The sequence below is a fragment of the Aotus nancymaae genome, unplaced genomic scaffold (genome assembly GCF_030222135.1).
Source record: "Aotus nancymaae isolate 86718 unplaced genomic scaffold, 86718_ANA_hifiasm-v0.15.2.pri h1tg000003l, whole genome shotgun sequence".
Classification (NCBI taxonomy): Eukaryota; Metazoa; Chordata; class Mammalia; order Primates; family Aotidae; genus Aotus; species Aotus nancymaae.
Genome location: NW_026988414.1, coordinates 49966840 through 49989854, shown reverse-complemented (window position 1 = coordinate 49989854; position 23015 = coordinate 49966840). Strand labels below are relative to the sequence as shown.

At 41.1% G+C, this 23015-nt stretch overlaps 1 protein-coding gene across 7 annotated transcripts in view; it reads left to right on the top strand.

Moving 5' to 3' along the window:
- The window catches only part of MTAP (methylthioadenosine phosphorylase), a 116125-nt gene that overhangs the window by 7612 nt on the left and 85498 nt on the right, over window positions 1-23015 (top strand). For all 7 annotated transcript variants that reach the window (XR_010344243.1, XR_010344242.1, XR_010344241.1 and 4 more), the window contains exons 2-4: window positions 3859-3945; window positions 5118-5176; window positions 6432-6599. Coding sequence is in view for 2 of the 7 variants with exons in the window: in XM_012450009.2 (XP_012305432.1) it covers window positions 3859-3945; window positions 5118-5176; window positions 6432-6599 (314 nt within the window). In the remaining 5 variants the exon portion in view is untranslated. The remainder of the gene's footprint in view (window positions 1-3858; window positions 3946-5117; window positions 5177-6431; window positions 6600-23015) is intronic.

Here is a 23015-nt window from a genome sequence, read left to right as displayed (position 1 = left end):
CACATACAGTAAGACATGGCTGTCATAGAACAGATTGTTCCTGAATAGAGAGCTCACACCACTTCCACCCTTTACACAGTAACAGAAGGCTCTAGGCCACCTCCTCCTTGGCTCACTCCTCAAACTCTTTCTTCTCCTCAGCCATGGCCTCCTGGTACTGCTGGTACACAGATACCAGGTTATTCATGTTGCTCTCAGCCTCAGTGAATGCCACCTCATCCATGCCCTCGCCCGTGTACCAGTACAGGAAAGCCTTGCACCAGAACACACCTGTGAACTGCTCCGAGATGCACGTGATCAATCCTACATAGCTGTGTAATTGCCAGTGAAGGTGGCAGACATCTTTAGCCCTCAGTGTGGGAATTCACAGACAGCTGTTTTTACATTGTGGGGGATCCAACCAACAACGAAAAACAGCTGTCTGTGACCTTCCACACTGAAGCAATAGCTGCTGTTCATATTTTGGGCATTAAGCATTTGCCTGTCCACCTCCTTCATGGACAAGTGGCCCCTGAACATGGCAGCCGCTGTTAGGTAGCAGGCAGCCATCATGTTCTTGGTGTCAACCATCTGCCAGGTAGGCTTAGGTACCATCAGGGTCCAGTGCTGCTGGCTGTCCTGGCTGGTCAGCAGGGCAAAGCCAGACATGAAGTGCAGGTGGGGGAATGGGACCATGTTCACAGCCAGCTTCTGCAAGTAGGCATTGAATTGGCCAGGGAAGCACAGGCAGATGGTGACCCCCCTCATGGTTGCAGACACCAGGTAGTTCAGGTCACTGTAAGTAGGTGTGGGCAGCTTTAGGTTTCTGAAGCAGATGTCATAGCTTTATTATTACTGCAGAAGTTCTAGTTTTGAGAAGTTTGGTTTGGTGGTTAGCCAGTGGAAAAGTGTGGCATGAGCCACTAGCTTTTAAAGTCTGTCAAGGACCTTGATTGACTCTCTATTTCAGAACTTGTCTTGTGTAATAAAGAAGTCCTGAGTGGGCAGAAATTCTATCTCAGATCTTGAACACATTTCCTACACAGTCTAGAGTTAACTGGACTGAGAACTGATGCTTCTGGGCTAGGAGAGCTGGCAAGGTCTTGTCATTGTTTCCTAAGGATGGATGAGATCATTGAGAGTCTTCCTCCCTTCTGAGATGATTCACTTATATACCCGGAGTCACTGTTTCTGTGCTTGTTCTGTGACCTTGGTCATGAACTTGACCTCTCTGACCATGTTTTCTCATAACATGGAGACAAAAAACTTTTCCAATAGGGTGTGATGTTATGAAGGACTCCAGGGTATATTGGGAGATGGCACATCATAGTGGTTAGGTCGAAAGACCTAGATTTCTATCCCAGGTTTTGCTCCTTATGATTTGCCTTTGGGCAAGATTTTTCATTTTTGTGTTTCTCTTTCCTCATTCGTAAAACGGGTAACATTCTATAGGGCTCATTTTATGGTCGTGATGATGAAATAAGGTAAGGCTGCTGAAGTACTTAGCACAGTGCCTGTAACGTGTCAGTGCTCAGACACAGTTACTTTGTTACTAAGGCAGGTACTGACTTGACTCAAACTTAGAGACTTTAGGGAGTATGACAGAATTGGGCCATCAGTGCTTGGATACTTCATCCCAGTTGTATTTTGCTGTGGGACCAGCAGGTGGCGACATTGGCCACATCTTGGCCCTGCTGGCCTCCATCTTAGAGGTCCAGTTCCATGGGATGGCGGGACTCCGTTGCTACACTTGTCCCTGTATCCCTTGCACAATGTGGGTTTCCGTAAACAGCTGGAGCTAGTTAAGTGACTGGATAGACTTGCCTGCAGATTATTTCAGAACAGTAGCCACTCTTGCTTTCATGTCCAAGGCTACTACATGTTCCTTGTGGAGGGCTGAGTTGCCAGCTACCTAGTGCAGTCATCATGCAGCCAGGTGGTGCAGACTGAAACTTGTGGCTGCTGAGAGTGAGCTCAGGGGCTCTGAATTTCAGCGGGAAACCTGATTAGCATTTCTCAACAACTGATACAATGCTGGGAAAGTTCACCTAAACTGAGAGGGTGGCTCCAAACAAAGCCCAGCTTGATTTGTGTATTTGAGCCTGAGCATCCAGTGTTGAATCCAGAATCTGAGATGCCATGGCTCAGGGAACACCCAGAAAGAGCCAAGTCAAAGTGGTGATAATTTAAAAAGCTAGTAGCTGAATCCCCAGAGAGTCGACTGAGAGTAATTTCAGAGTCAGCAGTTCATATCTGTGTCACAGGTGAGAACATAGGCTTGATGGTTTCTTAGCCTTCTCATGACCTGTGGTGCTTCAGAGGTCCATGGAATGAAGGATAAGGTGGAGAAGCCAGGCTCAGGAAGGATTGGAATTTCCTAAAACTGTATGAGTTTTTGTTGTTTTCTATTGAACTGGAATTATTTAAATGTATTGAGTTAAGTGAACACTTACGTGATTTGAAAACTGTAATACTGGTTACCCTTTAACAATAATGTTAGTTCGGTGACATAAAATATGTTAACCTGCTGTGGTTTTAATAATTACCTCCACAAGATGGCGCCAACATCAAAACCTGGCTTTGCCACTTAAGAAATTCGTGGCGGACAGTCCCAAATTACGTAATCATGTCATGCGTAACAGGCACAGTTCTTCAGTAAAAACCTCACTAAATTGTCCTTATTTTCTTGTTTGTTTGTTTTCGGGAAACTGAGCCAGAAAGGTAACCATTTTTTGTGTGTTGATAGGACTCAACTTGTGTAACCTGACCTGAAAATTATTTAATTCAGATGTTCACTGAATTCTTAAATCTGGAATTTTTTCTTGAAGCCTACTTTATTTTATTTAGTTACTCAAGTGACAATAGATTTAAAGCTTTTCATTGAAGAATAACAATGCTTGGGTGACTTTGCATTAATTAGGTTTCTAGAAGAGTGTCATGTCTTTAGCTTTGCAGTATTTACTTTCTCCTTTAGGAAGTACCAGCCCAAGGAAATTACCCTAATGATTTGTTACTTAATTTTTAGTTTTAACAGTTTAGTTAATATTTATTTTTGTAATTGTTGTTTCTATTTTTTAATCATCAAATTAAATCAACTTTTAGAGGGTAATGCTAGGTTTCTTTAACTCAGACAAAGATTTTCAAGATAATCTCTGAAAAATGCAACACAATGCATGAACTTAAAAAAAACTTATAACTACCTTTTGAACTACTTATTTTTATTTACATAAATATATTTACTGAGTAATATATGGGTATGCTATATATGTAGTTACAGTATATAAATATGAATTTGCATACATATATGAATGATTGATTTCATGAATATATATGAGGATAACTTTTCATGCTATTTCAGTCTCCTCTATCTACATTTTTTCCTAGTTTTGTGATTCTAATGGCGTAGGAAAGATAACCTCTCATTTCTTTATCAAATAGAATAGTGAGGAGAAATCGTTACCAAATGTTCAGCAGTCTTCTGAACATTCTTTACTCCATAGTCCATTTGGCAGAGAAATAAAATTGATCAAAAAGTACTTTCTACTACCGTATTTGACTACTTTTAGGTTTGATTTTCTAACCCGAGTTGGTTAAAGTACCTCTCTATGCTGACTTGTAATTCAATCAGAAGTAAATGTGATGCAGTCCAAAAAGGTGGCCTTTTGGCTCTTTTTAGGATATAGAAGGACTTCAAATATTTTTTGATTTTTATAGAAGACTTTCAAATATTTGTTGATTGTTCAGTAATTTTCAGATTTTAAAAATGTAACTAGGGCTTGGCAGGAATGGAGAAGAACATATGAATAAATGAGTTTGCTTAACATTTTTTTTCTAATAAAAAATTACCAAATACAATAATCTTCTCTTTTTCTCTCTTAGATTGGAATAATTGGTGGAACAGGCCTGGATGATCCAGAAATTTTAGAAGGAAGAACTGAAAAATATGTGGATACTCCATTTGGCAAGGTTAATATCCAACTAGAGGAGACATGTTAGCTTTTTCCTTTCTCCTTGCTGGCTTGATTTTTAAATTAAAGAAAAAAATATTGCTTCTGTTTTGGCGGCCCAGGGTTGTCTGCTCCCAGCAGAGAGGGCCAGAAGTTCTGCCGTTAGGTTCCTTTAGCTGAGAAGGTGTGTGACGGATGCCCCAGACTTTGATGTTTTGAGAAGATGGGTACTGAATATGTAAATCACTTCTCAAAATCTGTTGCTAGAAGTCCGATGCTCATTTCAGACACAGCAACTGCACTTTTCCTGCATTCAAATCACCGCCTAATTTGGGGCCAATAGGTCACACCACACTAATTTAGGGGGCAGGTTGATGACTAATAGGGTGAATTATTATAACCAAGTGGTATTTTCTGAGTGGGGAGAATTGTCCTGGGGAATGAGAACATACCTGATGTTAGTTGAATGCATAACTGATCTAAAAATAAAGCACTCTTCCTTTTGTAGGAGAGGTTGCTTCTTCTCCAAGCCCATGTCACTCAGCCTAGGCCAGGGTGAGGGTGTCTGCATTCTCCTAATTCCATATTGCTGTGTCCTCTGGTCCTTCTGTAAGATCTCTGTATCTGGCTGTCCCAATCAAACCCTCCTTTTCAGCAAAATTCTTACATTGACCTTGTGTCCTCGCAGTCCTGCTGTCATCTTGGTTCATTGTCTTAAACCCCTTGGTTGCAAAGGTCTTTCTAGCCTTCCTTACCTCAAGTCATTCCATACTATCTTAGACCTGGTTAACACAAGCAGACATTTCCAGTGCTAAGTTCTTAATGTCATGACAGTGGCTTCTTACCCTTTCTGCCTTTGACCCTCACACCTGTTCTTGAACCTGCCCAATAACTTTGACATATCTAAATTTGACCAGTCTACCGTCAGATCCCCTGGGGTAGTCATTACAAATAGATCTGACTAAATGGTACCCACACAGACACCCATGGTAACCTTCTGTGAATCTGTACGTGCAGAGGGGTCAGTAAGTAATTGATTAAATGATTATATTGATAATCAGATCTTGCCTCTTCTCTAAGTTGTATCCTCAGACTCTTCAGATTCCATGAGTCCTATTATGGTTGAACAATTTTAATTTACATACCTGTTTTTAAATCACTGAGTTAATTATCATTTTCCATTGCATGCAGCCATCTGATGCCTTAATTTTGGGGAAGATAAAAAATGTTGATTGCGTCCTCCTTGCAAGGTATGGTTATTTTAAGCTTTTTGGATGTTACTTCTAAAAGATAATTTAAATTTAACTTAAATTCTGGAAAGAGTAAAGATGCAAGTGTGAGTTTTTATATGTTGGCAGAATCAGAACATCTTAGCAACCTTTATTTACAGTATATTATTTTGGGTTAAGTTATACTGACTTAGGAGATCAAAGATCTCATGCCCTTGCCCCTTAGATTGGGAAAGTAGATGAGACAACTAAGATCAAAGCTCTGGTTTTAGTTCTAACTGCAAGAAGAAATGTTTTTTTCATTTTCCCCCCTTCTTATAAGATAAAGAAAAACAATGCATCATTAATGACCTCTTGATAGTAGAAGCTATATGTCTGTGGGGAGTGGGCTTAGGGCTCCTGAAGTGGGTTACTTTTGTCTACGTTGTTGTTTCCTTAAGGAGGCTGGTGCTGCTCTTTATCAGAGGAGGCAAAGTCATTTTTATCCCATAGTTAGAAATTATTCAGGATATATGTGCACGTTCTCTACTGTTATATCACAAATTACCACAAATTTAGCAGCTTAAAAGAGCACACGTCGTCTCCCAGTTCCTGTTGGTCAAGAGTCTGGCACAGCTTAGCAGGTTGTCTGCTTGGGGTTGCACAAGGCCCTGCAAGGCGTATTCAAGGACTGGGTCCCCATCTGCAGCTTGAGGTCCTTGTTTAAGCTCATGTGGTTATAGGAGAATTCAGTTCCTAGAAGTTGCAGGGCGGAGGCCTTTGGCTTCTCCAGGTGGTTCACATTCCCTGCTGTGTGGCCTGCTCCACAGGATGTTCACTTGACAGCAGCTTGCTTCTTGCCATTAGAATATGGTGGAGGTGCTAGAAGTCACCTCCATGGTTAGGCTGTACCTTGAAAGCATGCAGGAGGCTGGCAGGAGAATCTCTTGTGCATGCTTGCAAGGTAGAGCCTAATCATGGAAGCGGCTTACAGCATGTTCGCCATTTTCTAATGGCTAGATGCAAGTCTCAGGTTCACCAACACTTTATACAGCGCATGACAGTGGGGACCACACTACGGTCTATCTGCCACTCTACATTTTTGAGACAGAAGTGGCTTTTCAGAATCCAGTGAACCTAAATGTTAGTTTTAGTTGGTCACTGGAGTGGGTTCTAGGAGACCCCCTGTGTTAGTCTATGGTCATTGCTAGAGAATCACTTTTTTTCTAGACTCTAGGAGAAAACAGGTGGTGGTGTGCTCATCACAGGTTGATGATTTTTTTCTCTCCTTCCTTAGGCATGGGAGGCAGCACACCATCATGCCTTCAAAGGTCAACTACCAAGCAAACATCTGGGCCTTGAAGGAAGAGGGCTGTACACATGTCATAGTGACCACAGCTTGTGGCTCCTTGAGGGAGGAGATTCAGCCCGGCGATATTGTCATTATTGATCAGTTCATTGACAGGTAAGCAGTCATACAAAATGCTTTAGGCTGTTGTAGCTGGTCATTTCCGGCTCAAATGGATACTGTGTGGGAACCGGCAGGGAGACTGGGAGGGCAGGGCCACAGACTTGCTCACTGTTTTTGTTTGTTTGTTTGTTTGTTTGAGATGGTGTCACACTCTATTGCCCAGGCTGGAAAGCAGTGGCACGATCTTGGCTACTGCAACCTCTACCTCCTGGGTTCAAGCAATTCTTCTGTTTCAACCTTCTGTAGCTGGGACTACAGGTGCACGCCACCAAGCCCAGTGAATTTTTGTATTTTTAGTAGAGACAAGGGTTTTACCATATTGATCAGGCTGGTCTCGAACTCCTGACCTCAGGAGATCCACCCGTTTCGGCCTCCCAGAGTGCAAAGTGCTGGGATTACAGGTGTGAGCCACCACGCCCCGCCTGCTTTAAGCTTTTCATCGTGTTTTTTTGTTTTTTAATTTTAATTGTTGAATGATAAATGTATATATGAGGTACGTCATTATATTTTGATATATGTATACATTGTACAATGATTAGCAAAGCTAATTAACTTAACCCCACATATTATCTTTGGAGAACCTTTGATTTTTACTTTAACAATTTTGAAATACATAATACATGGCATTAGCTATAATCACCATGCAGTATAATCTCAAAAACTTATTACTCCTGTCTAACTGAAATTTTGTCCTTTGATCAACATCTTCCTGAACCCCAGCCCCTGGTAACCTTTCTACTCTTTACTTCTATGCATTGGACTTACTTAGATTCCACATATGGGTGAGATCATGCAGTATTTGTCTTTCTGTGGCTGGCTTATTTCACTTAACATAATATCCTCCAGGTTCACCCATGTTGTGGCAATTGACAGAATTGCCTTCTCTTTTAAGGCTAAATGGTATTCTGTTGTGTATATATACCACATTTTCTTTATCAATTCTTCTGTTTATGGACATTTATGTTGCTTCCATATCTCGGCTATTGTGAATAATGCTGCAGGGAGCATAGAAGTGCTGGTATCTTTCTTGACATAAAATTTCATTTCCTGGCCAGGCGCGGTGGCTAACGCCTGTAATCCCAGCACTTTGGGAGGCCAAGGCGGGGCGGATCATGAGGTCAAGAGATTGAGACCATCCTGGCCAACACAGTGAAACCCCGTCTCTACTAAGGCTAAATACAAAAAAATTAGCTGGGTGTGGTGGCACGTGCCTGCGATCCCAGCTACTCGGGAGGCTGAGGCGGAAGAATCGCTTGAACCCAGGAGGCGGAGGTTGCAGTGAGCTGAGATTGCGCCACTGCACTCCAGCCTGGTGACAGAGCAAGACTCCGTCTCAAAAAAAAAAAAAAGTTTTCATTTCCTTATACACTCTGAGATGGATCTGTGGTAGCTGATATTTCTAGTTTTTTGAGGAATTTTAGTAATGGCTATATTAATTTATATTCCTACCAACAGTATACAAAGTTCCTGTTTTTTTCACATCCTCATCAACACTTGCTATGTTTTGTCATTGTGGCCTGCCACAGTGGTCCATGCCTGTAATCCTAGCATTTCAAGAGGTTGAAGCAGGAAGATTGCTTGAGCCCAGGAGTTTGAGACCAGCTTGGGCAACATAGTGGGACCTATAAAAAAAGATTGCTTGAGCCCAGGAGTTTGAGACCAGCTTGGGCAACATGGTGGGACCTATTAAAAAAAAAAAAAAAAAAAAAATTAGCCGGGTATGTTGGTATATACCTGTAGTCCCAGCTACTTAGGAGACTGAGGTTGGAGGATCACTTGAGCATGGGAGGTCAAGGCTGGAGTGATTCATGAATGCACCACTGCACCCCAGCCTGGGTGACAGAGCAAAAAGCCCATTCAAACAGGTGTGAGGTGATATCTTATTTTGGTTTTCATTTGCATTTTCCTGATGATTAGTGATGTTGAACATTTTTCATACAGCTGTTGTCCATTTGTATGTCTTCTTTTAAGAAATGTCTATTCAAGTCCTTTGCCTGTTTTTTAATCGGGTTGTGTTTTTGGAACTTTCTTTTGGTTAAGTTCCTTATGTATTTTGGATATTAACCCCTTGTTGGAGGTATGGTTTGTAAACATTTTTTCCAGTCTGTAGACTGTCTCTATATTATGGGAGTTTTTAAACATATACACAAAAGTATAATAATAATCATGGATTCTTTAAGTTCCTAATTCTAGCTTCAAAGGGACATTTTTTTAAAGAGCCTAAATTAATATTTTCTTACCATTAGATATCTAGGAAGTTCTCTCCACTCTATTGTCTCATGAACTTTTTTTAAATAGTTGATTTATTCAAATGAGGGTCCATTTATTACACATGTGGGTTTAATAAGCCTTCTAGTCTGGAGGATTCCACCTTCTTTTTCCCTATTCCTTTTTGTCTTTTAGTGCTCATCCACATTCTGGATTTTACTAATAGTATCCTTAAGTGTCATTTAGTGACTTTTCGTGTCCCCTGTGTTTGCTGTAAACTAGATTTAGCTCTGGTGGCCTGATCATAACCAGGTTTGAATTCTTGGCAAGGATCTTTCTTTCTGCATCCTGTCAGGAGGCATGTGATGTGTCCAGTTGTCTCTTCATAATACTATCAATCAGGTGCCAGAAGTGCTAGGGTTTTTTTTTTTTTAATTGCACAAAGTAATATATATAGTTCCTTTACGCCGCCACCCCCACAAAAAGAAAAAACAACAACAATAATAGACCACCAAGTTCTTGGACCTTTTCTGGGTTTAGAAGTAGTTGAATTCGCAGGGGAAAGTGGTGGTCTCTAGGTTAGGGGTCTCCAACCCCTGTGGCTTGTTGAGAACCGGCCTGCATGGCAGAAGGTGAGCCGCAGAGCAAGGGTGAGCATGACTGCCTGAGCTCCCTGTCCTGTCAGATCAGCAGCAGCCTTAGATTCTCATAGGAGCAGGAACCCTACTGTGAACTTTATATGCAAGGGATCTAGGTTTTGCACTCCTTATGAAAATCTAATGCCTGATGCCCTGAGGTGGAAGAGTTTTATCCTGAAACCATCCCCCTATCCCTCTCTGTGGAAAAATTGTCTTCTGTAAAATTGGTCCCTGGTGCCAAAAAGGTTGCGGGCTACTATACTAGGGCCACCCCTTCCCCCATTCCCGGTAGAAATATTTGCCTCTCAGAATGCTCTGGATGAAGACAGAGCCCCCAGGGCTGGATGGAGATGGGAGTGTAGCGCAGAGTTAAATTATCTGGGGCTCCTTCCAGGATCCCCCATCCAATCACCCTGCCTACCACCTCAGTCCATGCTCCTCCTCCTGTCAGTTCTCTCTGAGCTTTCTGCATTCACAGCCTTTTCCTAGAGCTTCTGCTATGGGAGAGAGAGTTGTCCAGTCCAGGCCACTGTGTCTTCTTGCCTTTCAGGGATTCATTATAATTTCTGGTCCATCAGAAGCATTCTTAGTTGTTTCCTGACGGAATGAAAATTACAAAATTGCCCATTCTGTAGGTCAGAAATGGTTGAATATCAGCAGTTTCATGTGGTTCAACTTAATAAATAATAGGGTTAGACTAAAATGATTACATGTCTCTCACCCTGCGTTATGTTCTTTTCATTTATTTGTACCTGATACTATATATTTATGATCTGTTTCCCTCTAGAATATAAGCCATGTGAGGTCAAGGCCCTATCTGTCCTGTTTGCACCATATCACCGACACCCACAACAGTTCCTGGCCTGTCTTTGCTCTGTCAGTATTTTTTGAGGGATTGAACATAGTCATTTGAATAGGGGGCAGGATGGTGTCTGTTTTGGAGACATCTTGATCAAAATCTCAGTAGCTGTCAACATCCATGTGTTTGGAGGTAATAGCTTCAGAAAATGATTATAATATGATTGCTAAAGAGAGCAGAATACAAAACTCCATATTCAGGGTGATCCAGATTTATAAAGTATGATACTGTAAAGTCTGAATTGGGCACTGAGTCTTGGGTTAGTTTGTAACTTAAATGGTATGACTATACACTTGCATTTCCCAGATCTTGTACTCACATGTCTTAAATGTAGATGTTTCACATACTAGCTCTTTCAAGAAAGGAGTTAGGTCAGAAGATGGAGACTAGAAAGAGAACAGGTATTTCCATCAGATCTGGTTTCATTCTATCGTAGCACATCTTAGCCAGGTAACCTTAAGATCTTCTAGTATTTGTCTGTTTATGAGCCATATGGATAACCTGCCATCTTAATGTTTCCTTAGAAGTTCAAAGTCTCTAACAAGTGCCTTTTGTGGGATCTTGCATGTGTTAGTTAGTTAACCTGCTCAATAACTGAGTGCCATTATTGAGAGTGTGGGCATACTGGCTGGAGGGTGCACTAGTTGACGCTTCTTTACAACAACAGGAGAAAAGAACCTGTTAAAAGGAGGATGCCCAGCCAAGGATCCTTCTTTTAACATGTTCTTTTCTCCTGTAATCCCAACACTTTTGGGGGCTGAGGCAGGCAGATCACCTGAGATCTGGAGTTTGAGACCAGCCTGGCCAACATGGTGAAACTCCGTCTCTACTAAAAACACAAAAACATTAGCTGAGCATGGTGGCAGGCGCCTGTAATCCCAGCTACTCGGGAGACTGAGGCCAGAGAATCACTTGAACCCAGGAGGCAAAGGTTACAGTGAGCTAAGATCGCTCCATTGCACTCCAGCCTGGGCAAAAAGAGTGAAACTCCATCTCAAAAAAAAAAAAAAAAGAAAGAAAGAATGATCCTAAAAGAATATAATTTAGCATGAAATCTCAGTTTTTACATTGATTGCATATTTGCAGTGATAACATTTTGAATATATTAGGTTAGACAAGATTTTAAAGTTAATTTTACCTGTTTTACTTTTACCTTTTTGGTGACCACTAGAAATTTTAAAATTACATAGGTAAGTGGCTCACATCATATTACTTTATCTTTTGATTGAGCTGAATGCCTTCCAATTAACCAGGCTTGGGCACGTATATGATTCATTATAGGTTTGAACATCTCATAGTAGAAGAAAATCAAAACTTTTTGCCTTGTGGGTAATGCCCTGTATATGTTTTCCTGATAGCACATTTCTTAGCAAAGTGAATCTTGGTGTGTTGAAACAGGCACCTCCTACCTTCACTTGTTGATGACATCAGACAAAAATAGTGAGTTACAGGCTGTGCCATTTTTAGCTTGGGGTTTCCCAGAGTCATACCTACAGCCTCAACTTGTTTAACAGAATTGTAACGTTCTATAAAGCCACCCTCCAGGGCAGTTGGGGCAGGGGCATTGAATCAGTTGGAGGTTTCATCTTGACTCTTGGCCCTGGGCAATCCCTTTACCCACAGCATGTTGGTTCCTTCTTCCAGATGGAGGGCTGAATTGCACCATCCCCCCGGCCTTTATTTTTTTTCTGAGACAGTCTCGCTCTGTTGTCCGGGCTAGAGTGCAGTGGTGCAGTCTCTGCTCAGTGCAACCTCACCTCCCGGGTTTTAGCAATTCTTGTGCCTCAGCCTCCTGAGTAGCTGGGATTACAGGCATGCACCACTATGCCTGGCTAATTTTTGTATTTTTAGTAGAGACTGGGTTTCACCATGTTGGCGAGGCTGGTCTCGCACTCTGGGACTCAAATGATCCACTCACCTTGGCTTCCCAAAGTGCTGGGATTACAGGTGTGAGCCACTGTGCCTGGCCCAGGTTCCTTTTCCCTACACTGCCCGTATATTCTCTCCAGAGACTTATCTAGAACCATGCACATTGGCCTATTGCCATAACTTTGTCAGCACATTGTCTCAGAAAAAAGAAAAAATCCTCATCCCAAAGTGTTTTTCAAAGGGTAGTGAAATTGTTTCATAATACGGCTATTCTTATTTTATTGATGGCCAAGCTAAAGCACATCACTTTCTTTTCCTTCATGCCAGCATGAGCAGGGCAGGGGACCAACATCAGATTTAAGAAAGACATGTGGCTCTCATTTTTAGGGTTGTTTTTAGAAACATTAGATTTCTCTTGAAGGACTTTGACTATGCTGGAAGCTTTTTTACAAAAAAAGTTCTTTTCTGAAAATCTTTTTTGTCTCCTTTATCTCATGCTGCATTACAGCTGATGAAGTTTAAAAGCCTGGGCATGAGAAAAGGGGAGTCCCAGATGTGACTGTCCTGGAAAAAGAGGTAGAGAGTACAGTGGGCCCAAGTATGTTTGGGTATGTGCAGTTAGTCTTTATGTCTTTCTCAAACATTCAAGGAAATTCCATAGCAATTGAAGTGAAAATAATCATCTTTCATTTGTGAGTAGAGCATCCATAGAAAGCAACATATATCTTGGTCTAGAACTTAAGTCCCAAAAGAATGTGTTATATTTTTCATTTTCTCCTGTTTGTTGCACAGAGATGGAATTCCTGTTTCTTCTTTGCCATAGGCCGTGGGCTCTGTGTGCAGTGTTCTTCACAAACCAGAAATTAAAAATAGGAAAATAGAAATCTATACCAAGAACTTTTAGGAGGCTTGACTGCAGTAGGTTTCTTCAATGTCTGTGCCTCCTGCTGGATTCTGCTTGATTAATCCACTTCTTTTAACTTGTATGAAGTCCCCATTATTAGAGCCACAAGTCATTTGTCCACTGAGGATAAAAGATGGTTAGGAGTGGGATTTGTTCCACCTCTGCAGTGATTACACAGTCCATTTGAACTGGGGAAAGTATTTGACCCTTGGTCTGTCCTAAAAGAAAGTCATCAGGCTATTTATACATTAAAAAGCTCTCATAAGATGTGTACTCCAAGATTCATAATTTTGGAACTTCTCTCCTGTGGTACACACTCTTGTATGTAAGCACACCTGGCTCTCACTGAGTCACTTATGGGAAACTGAAGCAAGATGTTCTGTTAATGGGGTAAAAATAACCTCATAAAAGAGCCAAAGTAAATGAGACTTAGAGAAGTTTAGAGGCGTGACTACGCATCGCTGAGGCTTTATTTAGTTTTTACTCATCAGCCTTGCAGAAGAAAGGCATGACCCTTTCCTGCCTCCCACATCCAATCTACTTTTAAAACTCGACTTCAATGATGCATTATAAAGTGGTGCACAGGATTGGTTTCTAATAAGATTTTTGCCATTGGAGCAAAGCAAGACTGTTTCCCCACCAGCTGCTTTATTCAAAGTGTGAGATATTTTGTTGTCTCCTCCTGTACTTGGGGTGCATGGGCCCTCCATTTTCCTGCCAAGTTCTTTTTAGATACCTCTATACATTGATTTGTAAGTATGGGAGAACTGATGATATGGCCTTTCTTTCACCCCCAGCTACTAACTGTCCATGCCGTTAAAGGTACATGGACAGGGGATTCTAGCAATTACTACACTTGCTCTTCTTCCCCTTTACCATCAATCCTGATGATTGTAGGAAATCAGTACACCATTTTATTATGAAATCTAAGAAAAACAACTAGGTGTATAAACTGTTTGAAAAGATGCCCACATAGTATTTTTTTTTCATGTTTGACCCAGAATATTTGTTTAATGTACTTGTTGAATAAATCAACGCATTTGTAAGAATGGTATAATTAAACCAAATTCTTCCCAGATAAGCTAAAAACTTTTATATACAAATGAATCTCATCTTTCTTTGAATGTATATTACATACAATGTTCATTCAAAAATATAAATATTATAAGTACATTGACATTTACATACATATATATTACAAATACATATCTATAAGTTGAATATAGATACAATTTCCCTTTGCACCTGAAGAAACAATTGCAACAAAGGTGTTATTCAGGAATTCAGTTGGTATTTGTGCTCTACAATTCTGTTTCACGTTATTTTTTTTTTTTAACTGAACTTTCAGTTCTGGGGTACATATGCAGATCATGCAGGATTGTTGCATAGGTACACACATGGCAATGTAGTTTGCTGCCTCCATCCCCTCGTCACCTACATCTGGCATTTCTCCCCGTGTTATTCCTCCCTGACCTCCCCACCCCACCGCTATCCCTCCCTCGCCCCCCCACAAAAGACCTGAGTGTGTGATGATTCCCTCCCTGTGTCCACGTGTTCTCATTTTCAACACCCACCTATGAGTGAGAACATGCACTGTTTGATTCTCTGTTCTTGTGTCATTTTGCTGAGAATTATGGTTTCCAGATTCATCCATGTCCCTACAAGGACAAAACTCATCCTTTTTTATGGCTGCATAGTATTCCATGGTGTTTATGTGCCACGTTTTCTTTATACAGTCTATCATTGATGGGCATTTGGGTTGGTTCCAGGTCTTTGGGATTGTAAACAGTGCCGCTATGAACATACATGTGCATGTGTCTTTATAATAGAATGATTTATAATCCTTTGGGTATATACCCAGTAATGGGATTGCTGGGTCAAATGGAATTTCTATTTCTAGGTCCTTGAGGAAGCTCCACACTGTATTCCACAATGGTTGAACTAGTTTACATTCCCACCAACTGTGTAAAAGTGTTCCTATTTCTCCACATCCTCTCTAGCATCTGTTGTCTCCACATTTTTTAATGATCACCATTCTAACTGGCGTGAGGGGGTATCTCAATGAGGTTTTGATTTGCATTTCTCTAATAATCAGTGATGATGAGCATTTTTTTATATTTGTTGGCCTCTTATATGTCTTATTTGAAAAATGTCTCTTCATATCCTTCTCCCACATTGGATGTGTTTTTTTCTTGTAAATTTGTTTTAGTTCTTTGTGTATTCTGGATATTAGCCCTTTGTCAGATGGGTAGATTGCAAAAATTTTTTCCTGTTCTGTTGGTTACCGGTTCACTCTAATCATTATTTCCTTTGCCGTACAGAAGCTCTGGAATTTAATTAGGTCCCATTTGTCTATTTTAGCTTTTGTTGCCAATGCTTTTGATGTTTTGGTCATGAAGTCCTTGCCTATGCCTATGTCCTGAATGGTTTTGCCTAGGTTTTCTTCTAGGGTTTTTATGGTGTTAGGTCTTATGTTTAAGTCTTTAATCCATCTGGAGTTAATTTTAGTGTAAGGTGTCAGGAAGATGTCCAGTTTCCACTTTCTGCACACTGCTAGCCAGTTTTCCCAACACCGTTTATTAAACAGGGAATCCTTTCCCCATTGCTTGTTTTTGTTAGGTTTATCAAAGATCAGATGGTTGTAGATGTGTGGCGTTGTCTCCTGGGCCTCTGTTCTGTTCCATTGGTCTGTATTTCTGTTTTGGTACCAGTAACATGCTGTTTTGATGATTGTAGACTTGTAGTATAGTTTGAAATCAGGTAGCGTGATGCCCCCAGCTTTGTTCTTTTTGCTTAGGATTGTCTTGGGTATGTGGGCTCACTTTTGGTTCTATATGAAGTTTAGGGTATTTTTTTCCAGTGGTGTGAAGAAGGTCATTGGTAGCTTGATGGGGATTGCATTGAATCCATAAATTACTTTGGGCAGTATGGCCATTTTGATGATCTTGATTCTTCCTAACCATGAGCATGGAATGTTTATCCTCCTGTTTGTGTCCTCTTGTTTCCTTGAGCTGTGGTTTGTAGTTCTCCTTGAAGAGGTCCTTTACATTCTTTGTTTGTTGTATTCCTAGGTATTTTATTCTCTTTGTAGCAGTTGTGAATGGATTTTGCTTGTGATTTGACTTTCTGTCTGTTATTGGTGTATAGAAATACTTGTGGTTTCTGCACATTGATTTTGTATCCTGAGACTTTGTTGAAGTTGCTTATCAGTTTCAGGAGATTTTGGGCCGAGATGATAGGGTCTCCTACATATACAATCAGGTCATCTGCAAATAGAGACAATTTGACTTCCTCCTTTCCTAATTGAATACCCTTTATTTTTTTTTTTCTTGCCTAATTGGTCTGGCTAGAACTCCCAATACTATATTGAATAGGTGTGGTGAGGGAGGGCATCCTTGTCTAGTGCCGAATTTCAAAGGGAATGCTTCCAGTTTTTGCCCATTCAGTATGATATTGGCTATAGGTTTGTCGAAAGTAGCTTTTATTGTTTTGAGATATGTTCCTTTGATACCTAGTTTATTGAGGGTGTTTAGTATAAAGGGCTGTCGAATTTTTAAAGGCCTTCTCTGCATCTCTTGAGATAATCATGTGGTTTTTGTCTTTGGTTTTGTTTATGTGGTGGATTACGTTTAGACTTGCGTATGTTGAACCATCCTTGCATCCCTGGCATGAAGCCTACTTGATCGTGATGGATAAGCTTTTTGATGTGTAGTTGCAATCGGTTTGCCAGTATTTTATTGAAGATTTTTGCATCTATGTTCATCATGGATATTGGCCTGAAGTTTTCTTTTTTTGTTGATTCTCTGCCAGGTTTTGGTATCAGGATGATGCTGGTCTCATAAAATGATTTGGGAAGGATTCCCACTTTTTGGATTGTTTGGAATAGTTTCAGAAGGAATGGTACCAACAACTCTTTGTACATGTGGTAGAATTTATCTGTGAACTCGTCTGGACCTGGACTTTTTTTGGTTGGTAGGCTATTAATTACTGCTTCAACTTCAGCCCTTGTTATTGGTCTATTTGAGGTTTCAACTTCTTCCTGGTTTAGGCTTGGGAGGGTGCAAGTGTCCAGGAATTTATCCATTTCTTCCAGGTTTTCTGGTTTATATGCATAGAGTTGTTTGTCTCTGAATGTAGTTTGTATTTCTCTGGAATCAGTGGTGATATCCCCTTTATCGTTTTTTATTGCATCTATTTGATTCTTCTCTCTTTTCTTTTTTATTAATCTGGCTAGTGGTCTGTCTGTTTTGTTAATCTTTTTAAAAAACCAGCTCCTGGATTTATTGATTTTTTTGAAGGGTTTTTTGTGTCTTTGTCTCCTTCAGTTCTGCTCTGTTCTTAGTTATTTCTTGTCTTCTGCTAGGTTTTGAGTTTTTTTGATCTTGCTCCTCTAGCTCTTTCAATTTTGATGATAGGGTGTCAATTTTAGATCTTTCCTCGCTTCTCATGTGGGCATTTTTTGCTATAAATTTCTCTCTAGACACTGCTTCAAATGTGTCCCAGAGATTCTGGTATGTTGTGTCTTCGTTCTCTTTGGTTTCAAAGAACATCATCATTTCTGCCTTCATTTCGTTGTTTATCCAGTCGACATTCAGGAGGCAGTTGTTCAGTTTCCATGAAGTTGTGTGGTTCTGAGTTAGTTTCTTAATTCTGAGTTCTAATTTGATTGCCCTGTAGTCTGAGAGACTGTTTGTTATGATTTCCGTTCTTTTGCATTTGTAGAGGAGTGATTTACTTCCAATTATGTGGTCAATTTTATAGTAGGTGCAATGCGATGCTGAGAAGAATGTATATTCTGGGGATTTGGGGTGGAGATTTCTGTAGATGTCTATTAGGTCCACTGGGTCCAGATCTGAGTTCAAGTCCTGGATATCCTTGTTAATTTTCTGTCTCATTGATCTGTCTAATATGGACAGTGGAGTGTTAAAGTCTCCCACTATGATTGTGTGGGACTCTAAGTCCCTTTGTAGGTCGTTAAGAACTTGCTTTATGTATCTGGGTGCTCCTGTATTGGGTGCGTATATATTTAGGATTGTTAGCTCTTCTTGATGCAATGATCCTTTTACCAATATGTAATGCCCTTCTTGGTCTCTTGTGATCTTTGTTGGTTTAAAGTCCATTTTATCAGAGACTAGGACTGCAGCTCCTGCCTTTTTTTTTGCTCTTTATTTGCTTGATGAATCTTCCTCCATCCCTTTATTTTGAGCCTATGTGTGTCCTTGCATGGGAGATGGGTTTACTGAATACAGCACACCGATGAGTCTTGACTTTTTATCCAATTTGCCAGTTTGTGTCTTTCGAATTGGGGCATTTAGCCCATTTACTTTTAAGGTAAATATTGTTATGTGTGAATTTGATCCTACCATTTTGATGCTAGCTGGATGTTTTGCCCGTTAGTTGACGCATTTTTTTCATTGTTTCGATGGTCTTTACCATTTGGTACATTTTTGGAGTGAGTGGTACTGGTTGTTCCTTTCCTTATTTAGTGCTTCTTTCAGGAGCTCTTGTAAGGCAGGACTGGTGGTGACGAAATCTCTCAGCAATTGCTTGTCCATAAAGGATTTTCTTTCTCTTTCGTGTATGAAGCTTAGTTTGGCTGGATATAAAATTCTAGGTTGAAAGTTCTTTTCTTTAAGGATGTTGAATATTGGCCCCCACTCTCTCCTGGCTTGTAGCATTTCTGTTGAGAGATCCACTGTGAGTCTGATGGGCTTCCCTTTGTGGGTAACCAACCTTTCTGGCTGCCCTTAGCATTTTTTCCTTCATTTCAACCCTGGTGAATCTGACGATTATGTGCCTTGGGGTTGCTCTTGTTGAGGAATATCTTTGTGGTGTTCCCTGTATTTCCCGGACTTGAATGGTGGCCTGGCTTGCTACGTTGGGGGAGTTCTCCTGGATAATATCCTGAAGAGTGTTTTCCAGCTTGGATTCTTTCTCTCTGTCACATTCAGGTACGCCTATCAAACGTAGATTAGGTCTTTTCACATAATCCTATATTTTTTGGAGGCTTTGTTCATTTCTTTTCACTCTTTTTTCTCTATTCTTGCCTTCTTGTTTTATTTCATTGAGTTGATCTTCAATCTCTGATATCCTTTCTTCTGCTTGGTCGATTCGGCTATTGAAACTTGTGTATGCTTCGCGAAGTTCTCGTGCTGTGTTTTCCAGCTCCATCAAGTCATTTATATTCTTTTCTAAACTGTTTATTCTAGTTGGCATCTCATCTAACCTTTTGTCTGAGTTCTTAGTTTCTTTGCATTGGGTTAGCTTATGTTCTTTTAGCTCTGAGAAGTTTGTTATTACCCACCTTCTGAAGCCTGTTTCTGTCAATTCATCAGACTCATTCTCCATCCAGCTTTGTTCCTTTGCTGGTGAGGAGTTGTGATCCTTTGGAGGAAGAGAGGCTTTCTGGTTTTTGGTGTTTTCATCCTTTTTGCGCTGGTTTCTTTCCATCTTAGTGGCTTTATCTACCTATGGTTTTTGTAGTTGGTGACTTTCGGATGGGGCCTCTGAGTTGACGTCCTTTTTGTTAATGATGAAGTTATTTCTTTCTGTTTCTTAGTTTTCCTTCTAATAGGCCCCTCTGCTGCAGTACTTCTGGAGGTCCACTGCAGACCCTGCTTGCCTAGAGATCATCCACGGGGGCTGCAGAACAGTAAGGGTTGCTGCCGGTTTCTTCTGTTATCTTCGTCCCAGAAGGGTACCTGTCAGATGTCGGCCTGAGCTCTCTTTTATGATGTGTCTCTTTGGGTATACAGGGGTCGGGGAGCTACTTGAGAAGATAGTCTGTCCCTTATCGGAGCTCAAGTGCTGTCCTGGGAGCTCTGTTGTTTCATGCAGAGCTTCTGGGCAGGTATTTTTAAGTCTGCTGCAGTGGAACTCATAACCACCTCTTTTCCCAGGTGCTCTGTCCTAGGAAGGTTGGCTTTATTTATAAGTTCCTGTCATGCTGCTGCCTTTATTCATAGATGCCCTGCTCCACACAGAGTAGCCTAGTCACAGTCTGCCAGCAGAGGTGTTGCTGAGCTGCCACAGGCTCTGCCTAGTTGCTGTGTGAACTGTCTCAGTAGTGGCAGACGGCCTCGGTAGTGGTGGTCACCCTTCCTCCCACTGAGCTGGACTGTCCTGGGTCCAGCTGCGCTTGCTGCAAAATTCTCAATCCAGAGTGTTTCAGATTACTTGTTTTGTGGGGGTGGTTCCCGTTGAGCCAGATCGCCTGGCTCCCTGTCTCTGCCTCCTCCCTTTCAGTTGAATGAGGGGCACTGTCTCCCAGGCATTCCAGGTGCCAGTTGAAACTGCTGCCCAGATTTGTGTGAGTTTCTGTGCGCCAACCCTGCACCGGCTGAAACTGCCATGCTGAACACTCCTGGTGCTTTTCGGCCCGGGGATCTCCTGGTCTGTGTGCAGTGAAAATTTGTTTGGAAATGCGGTCGGCACTCACCTCTGTGTTGTTCTTGCTGGGAACTGCACTCTGGAGCTATTCCTTTTTGACCATCTTGGATCCTCCTTCCTGTTGTTGTTTTTTTTTTCAGTTGCTTTGTTGCCTAGGGTAGAGTGCAGTGGCCTGATCACAGCTCACTGCAAACTCAGCCTCCTGGGCTTAAGCAGTCCTCACACCTCAGCCCCTCTAGTAGCTGGGATTACAGGAATATGCCACTATGCTTGGCTACTTTTTTTTTCTTTTTTTTTTTAGAGATAGGGGTCTCACTGTGTTGCCCAGGCTGGTCTCATACTCCTGTCCTCAAACAGTCTTCCTGCTTTGGCCTCCCCAAAGTGCTGGGATTATAGGCATGAGCCACTGCACCCAGCTGCATTAAAAAAAAAAAAAGGATCAGTTGAGTAGGACTTGCTCAACTGCTATCACTGTCAAAAATAGCTCAAGGTGAAACTTGCAAGCATACTAGTAAGGAGGATGAGATATCTTTTTTAATAGCGTTGTTTATCAGGAATGTTTTGCAGATAGTAATTTTGTTTTCAATGAGAAAAATATGACCAAAAACTGAATATTAAAGTAAACATAGTGTGATTCCTGGGGCTAAGTAGTTTCTATAAAATGTGGTTAACATGTTGGCCTGTAGTTTCTAAGGCCCATGTTTGGGTTCTCTCCTTCTCGAAGAATGCAGTGAAAGAATCCCAGCTTAGAAGTGAGAACATCCAAAATTCTTTCCTGGCTGTGCTGTGAAATTCCTTTGTCACATACTGTCCTCACCTGCTAAATGAGTGTGTTGAATTGATTCCTGAAAGCTGTGGTATCCTCCCTTCCCCAGATTATTTCTTCAACTTATTTTCTTATTAGAAGTGGGAGAGGTTCAACTGTGCTTTTGTCATGCATTCTTACTCATCAGGAAAGTCCCACTGTAAACACAGTGCTGAGGGATCAGTTATGTCAGTCTGTTTCCTTCTCCCAGAGACAGCCCTGCCTTGGGCTTCCCCTAGCACTTTATTTCATAGCATAAAGCTCTGGGCCCAGAGGTTGGGAGTTTCTATCTCTTGATGACTAGAAAGTATTTTAAGACCAATAGTTACACAAGGAGCCTTTGTTTAGCTCTTTCTCTGATTCTTGTCAGCAGCTATTTTTAACCCTTGCTGTTCTTACCTCTTCTTGCTCATTTCCCTCACTCTTGAGCTGAGAATGTCACCTCCACCTTTATAGAGAAGACAGAAACTTGGGCATAAACTCACCACCTTCCTTCACCTTCCCTTTCACCAATTACGTGAGTCCCCATTTTTTGTCATCCTCTTGTCTGTATCTGTCCTTGAAGTGGTGTCCACTGCTCCCCTGGATGAGGTTCATTCTTAGGTTCTGTTTCATAACCTTGTTGTGTATTAACTTCTCATCATACATCCTGTTATTAAAAATCCTATACTACCAGTTTTTGAGTTTTTATTAGGTGTTACAATCAGTTAATCCCACTATTTGCATACAGCAGTCATATTTACAGTTTATAGTTGAGGAAACTGAGGCCCTTACTATGTTTCTGACACTGCTCATTATTACGGTTCTAGCAGACATCTTCTATCAACCTTATCCTTCCCTTTTACAAAAGGTGAGAAAACTGAAGCCCAAAGAGAGTATTGTCACCACCTATGTAGAGCTAGAATTTTTATTCTTGTGCAGTGTTTAGCATGATCTCATTAAATATAATAGAAAATAAGAGAAAACAATGGTACCTGTTTATTAAGCAGCATTACGTGGCTGGGACGTAAACATTCACTGGTTTTTCTCCTTTTTTATGCCACCATGAGCACTTAGGAGCACTCTTGATATCAGAGCAGTAGGAGGATCTTAATGATGTTGATCCAAATTCATAACTTTTCACTTTCTTCTTTTTTTTTTTTTTGAGACGAGATCTCACTATGTTACCCAAACTGGAATACAGTGGCACTACAGCTCACTGCAGCCTCGACCTCCCAGGCTCCGGTGATCTTGACACCTAAGCCTCCCAAGTAGCTGGGACTACAAACGTGTGACACTACACTCAACTAATTTTTCATATGTTTTTGTAGAGACAGGATTTCGCTATGTTACCCAGGCTGGTCTTGAATGTCTAAACTCAAAGGATCCACCCACGTTGGCCTCCTAAAGTGCTGGAATTACCTGTGTGAGCCTGACTTCCTTTTGGTTATTAAGACAGACTTGTTCTACTTCTTAGTCTGATGTTGTTTCTGTCAGAATTTTTTCTGACAGAACTGCCCATTCACGCTGCTGTTTGATTCTTGGGATATATTCTAAATGATGGGTAGATTCACGTCTCCTAACCATCTTCCTTATGAGTAGCCATTATTCTGCTCTGCCAGTAAATTAATTGACTCACCATTCTGCATGTTGGGTCTTGTTGTGGATACAGACCATATTCTGAAAGCTCCTCAGAAGTCGATGATTATGTTTGCTTCTGCTGGGGGACGGGTGTTTGTCCTCAGCTGTTTGCAACACC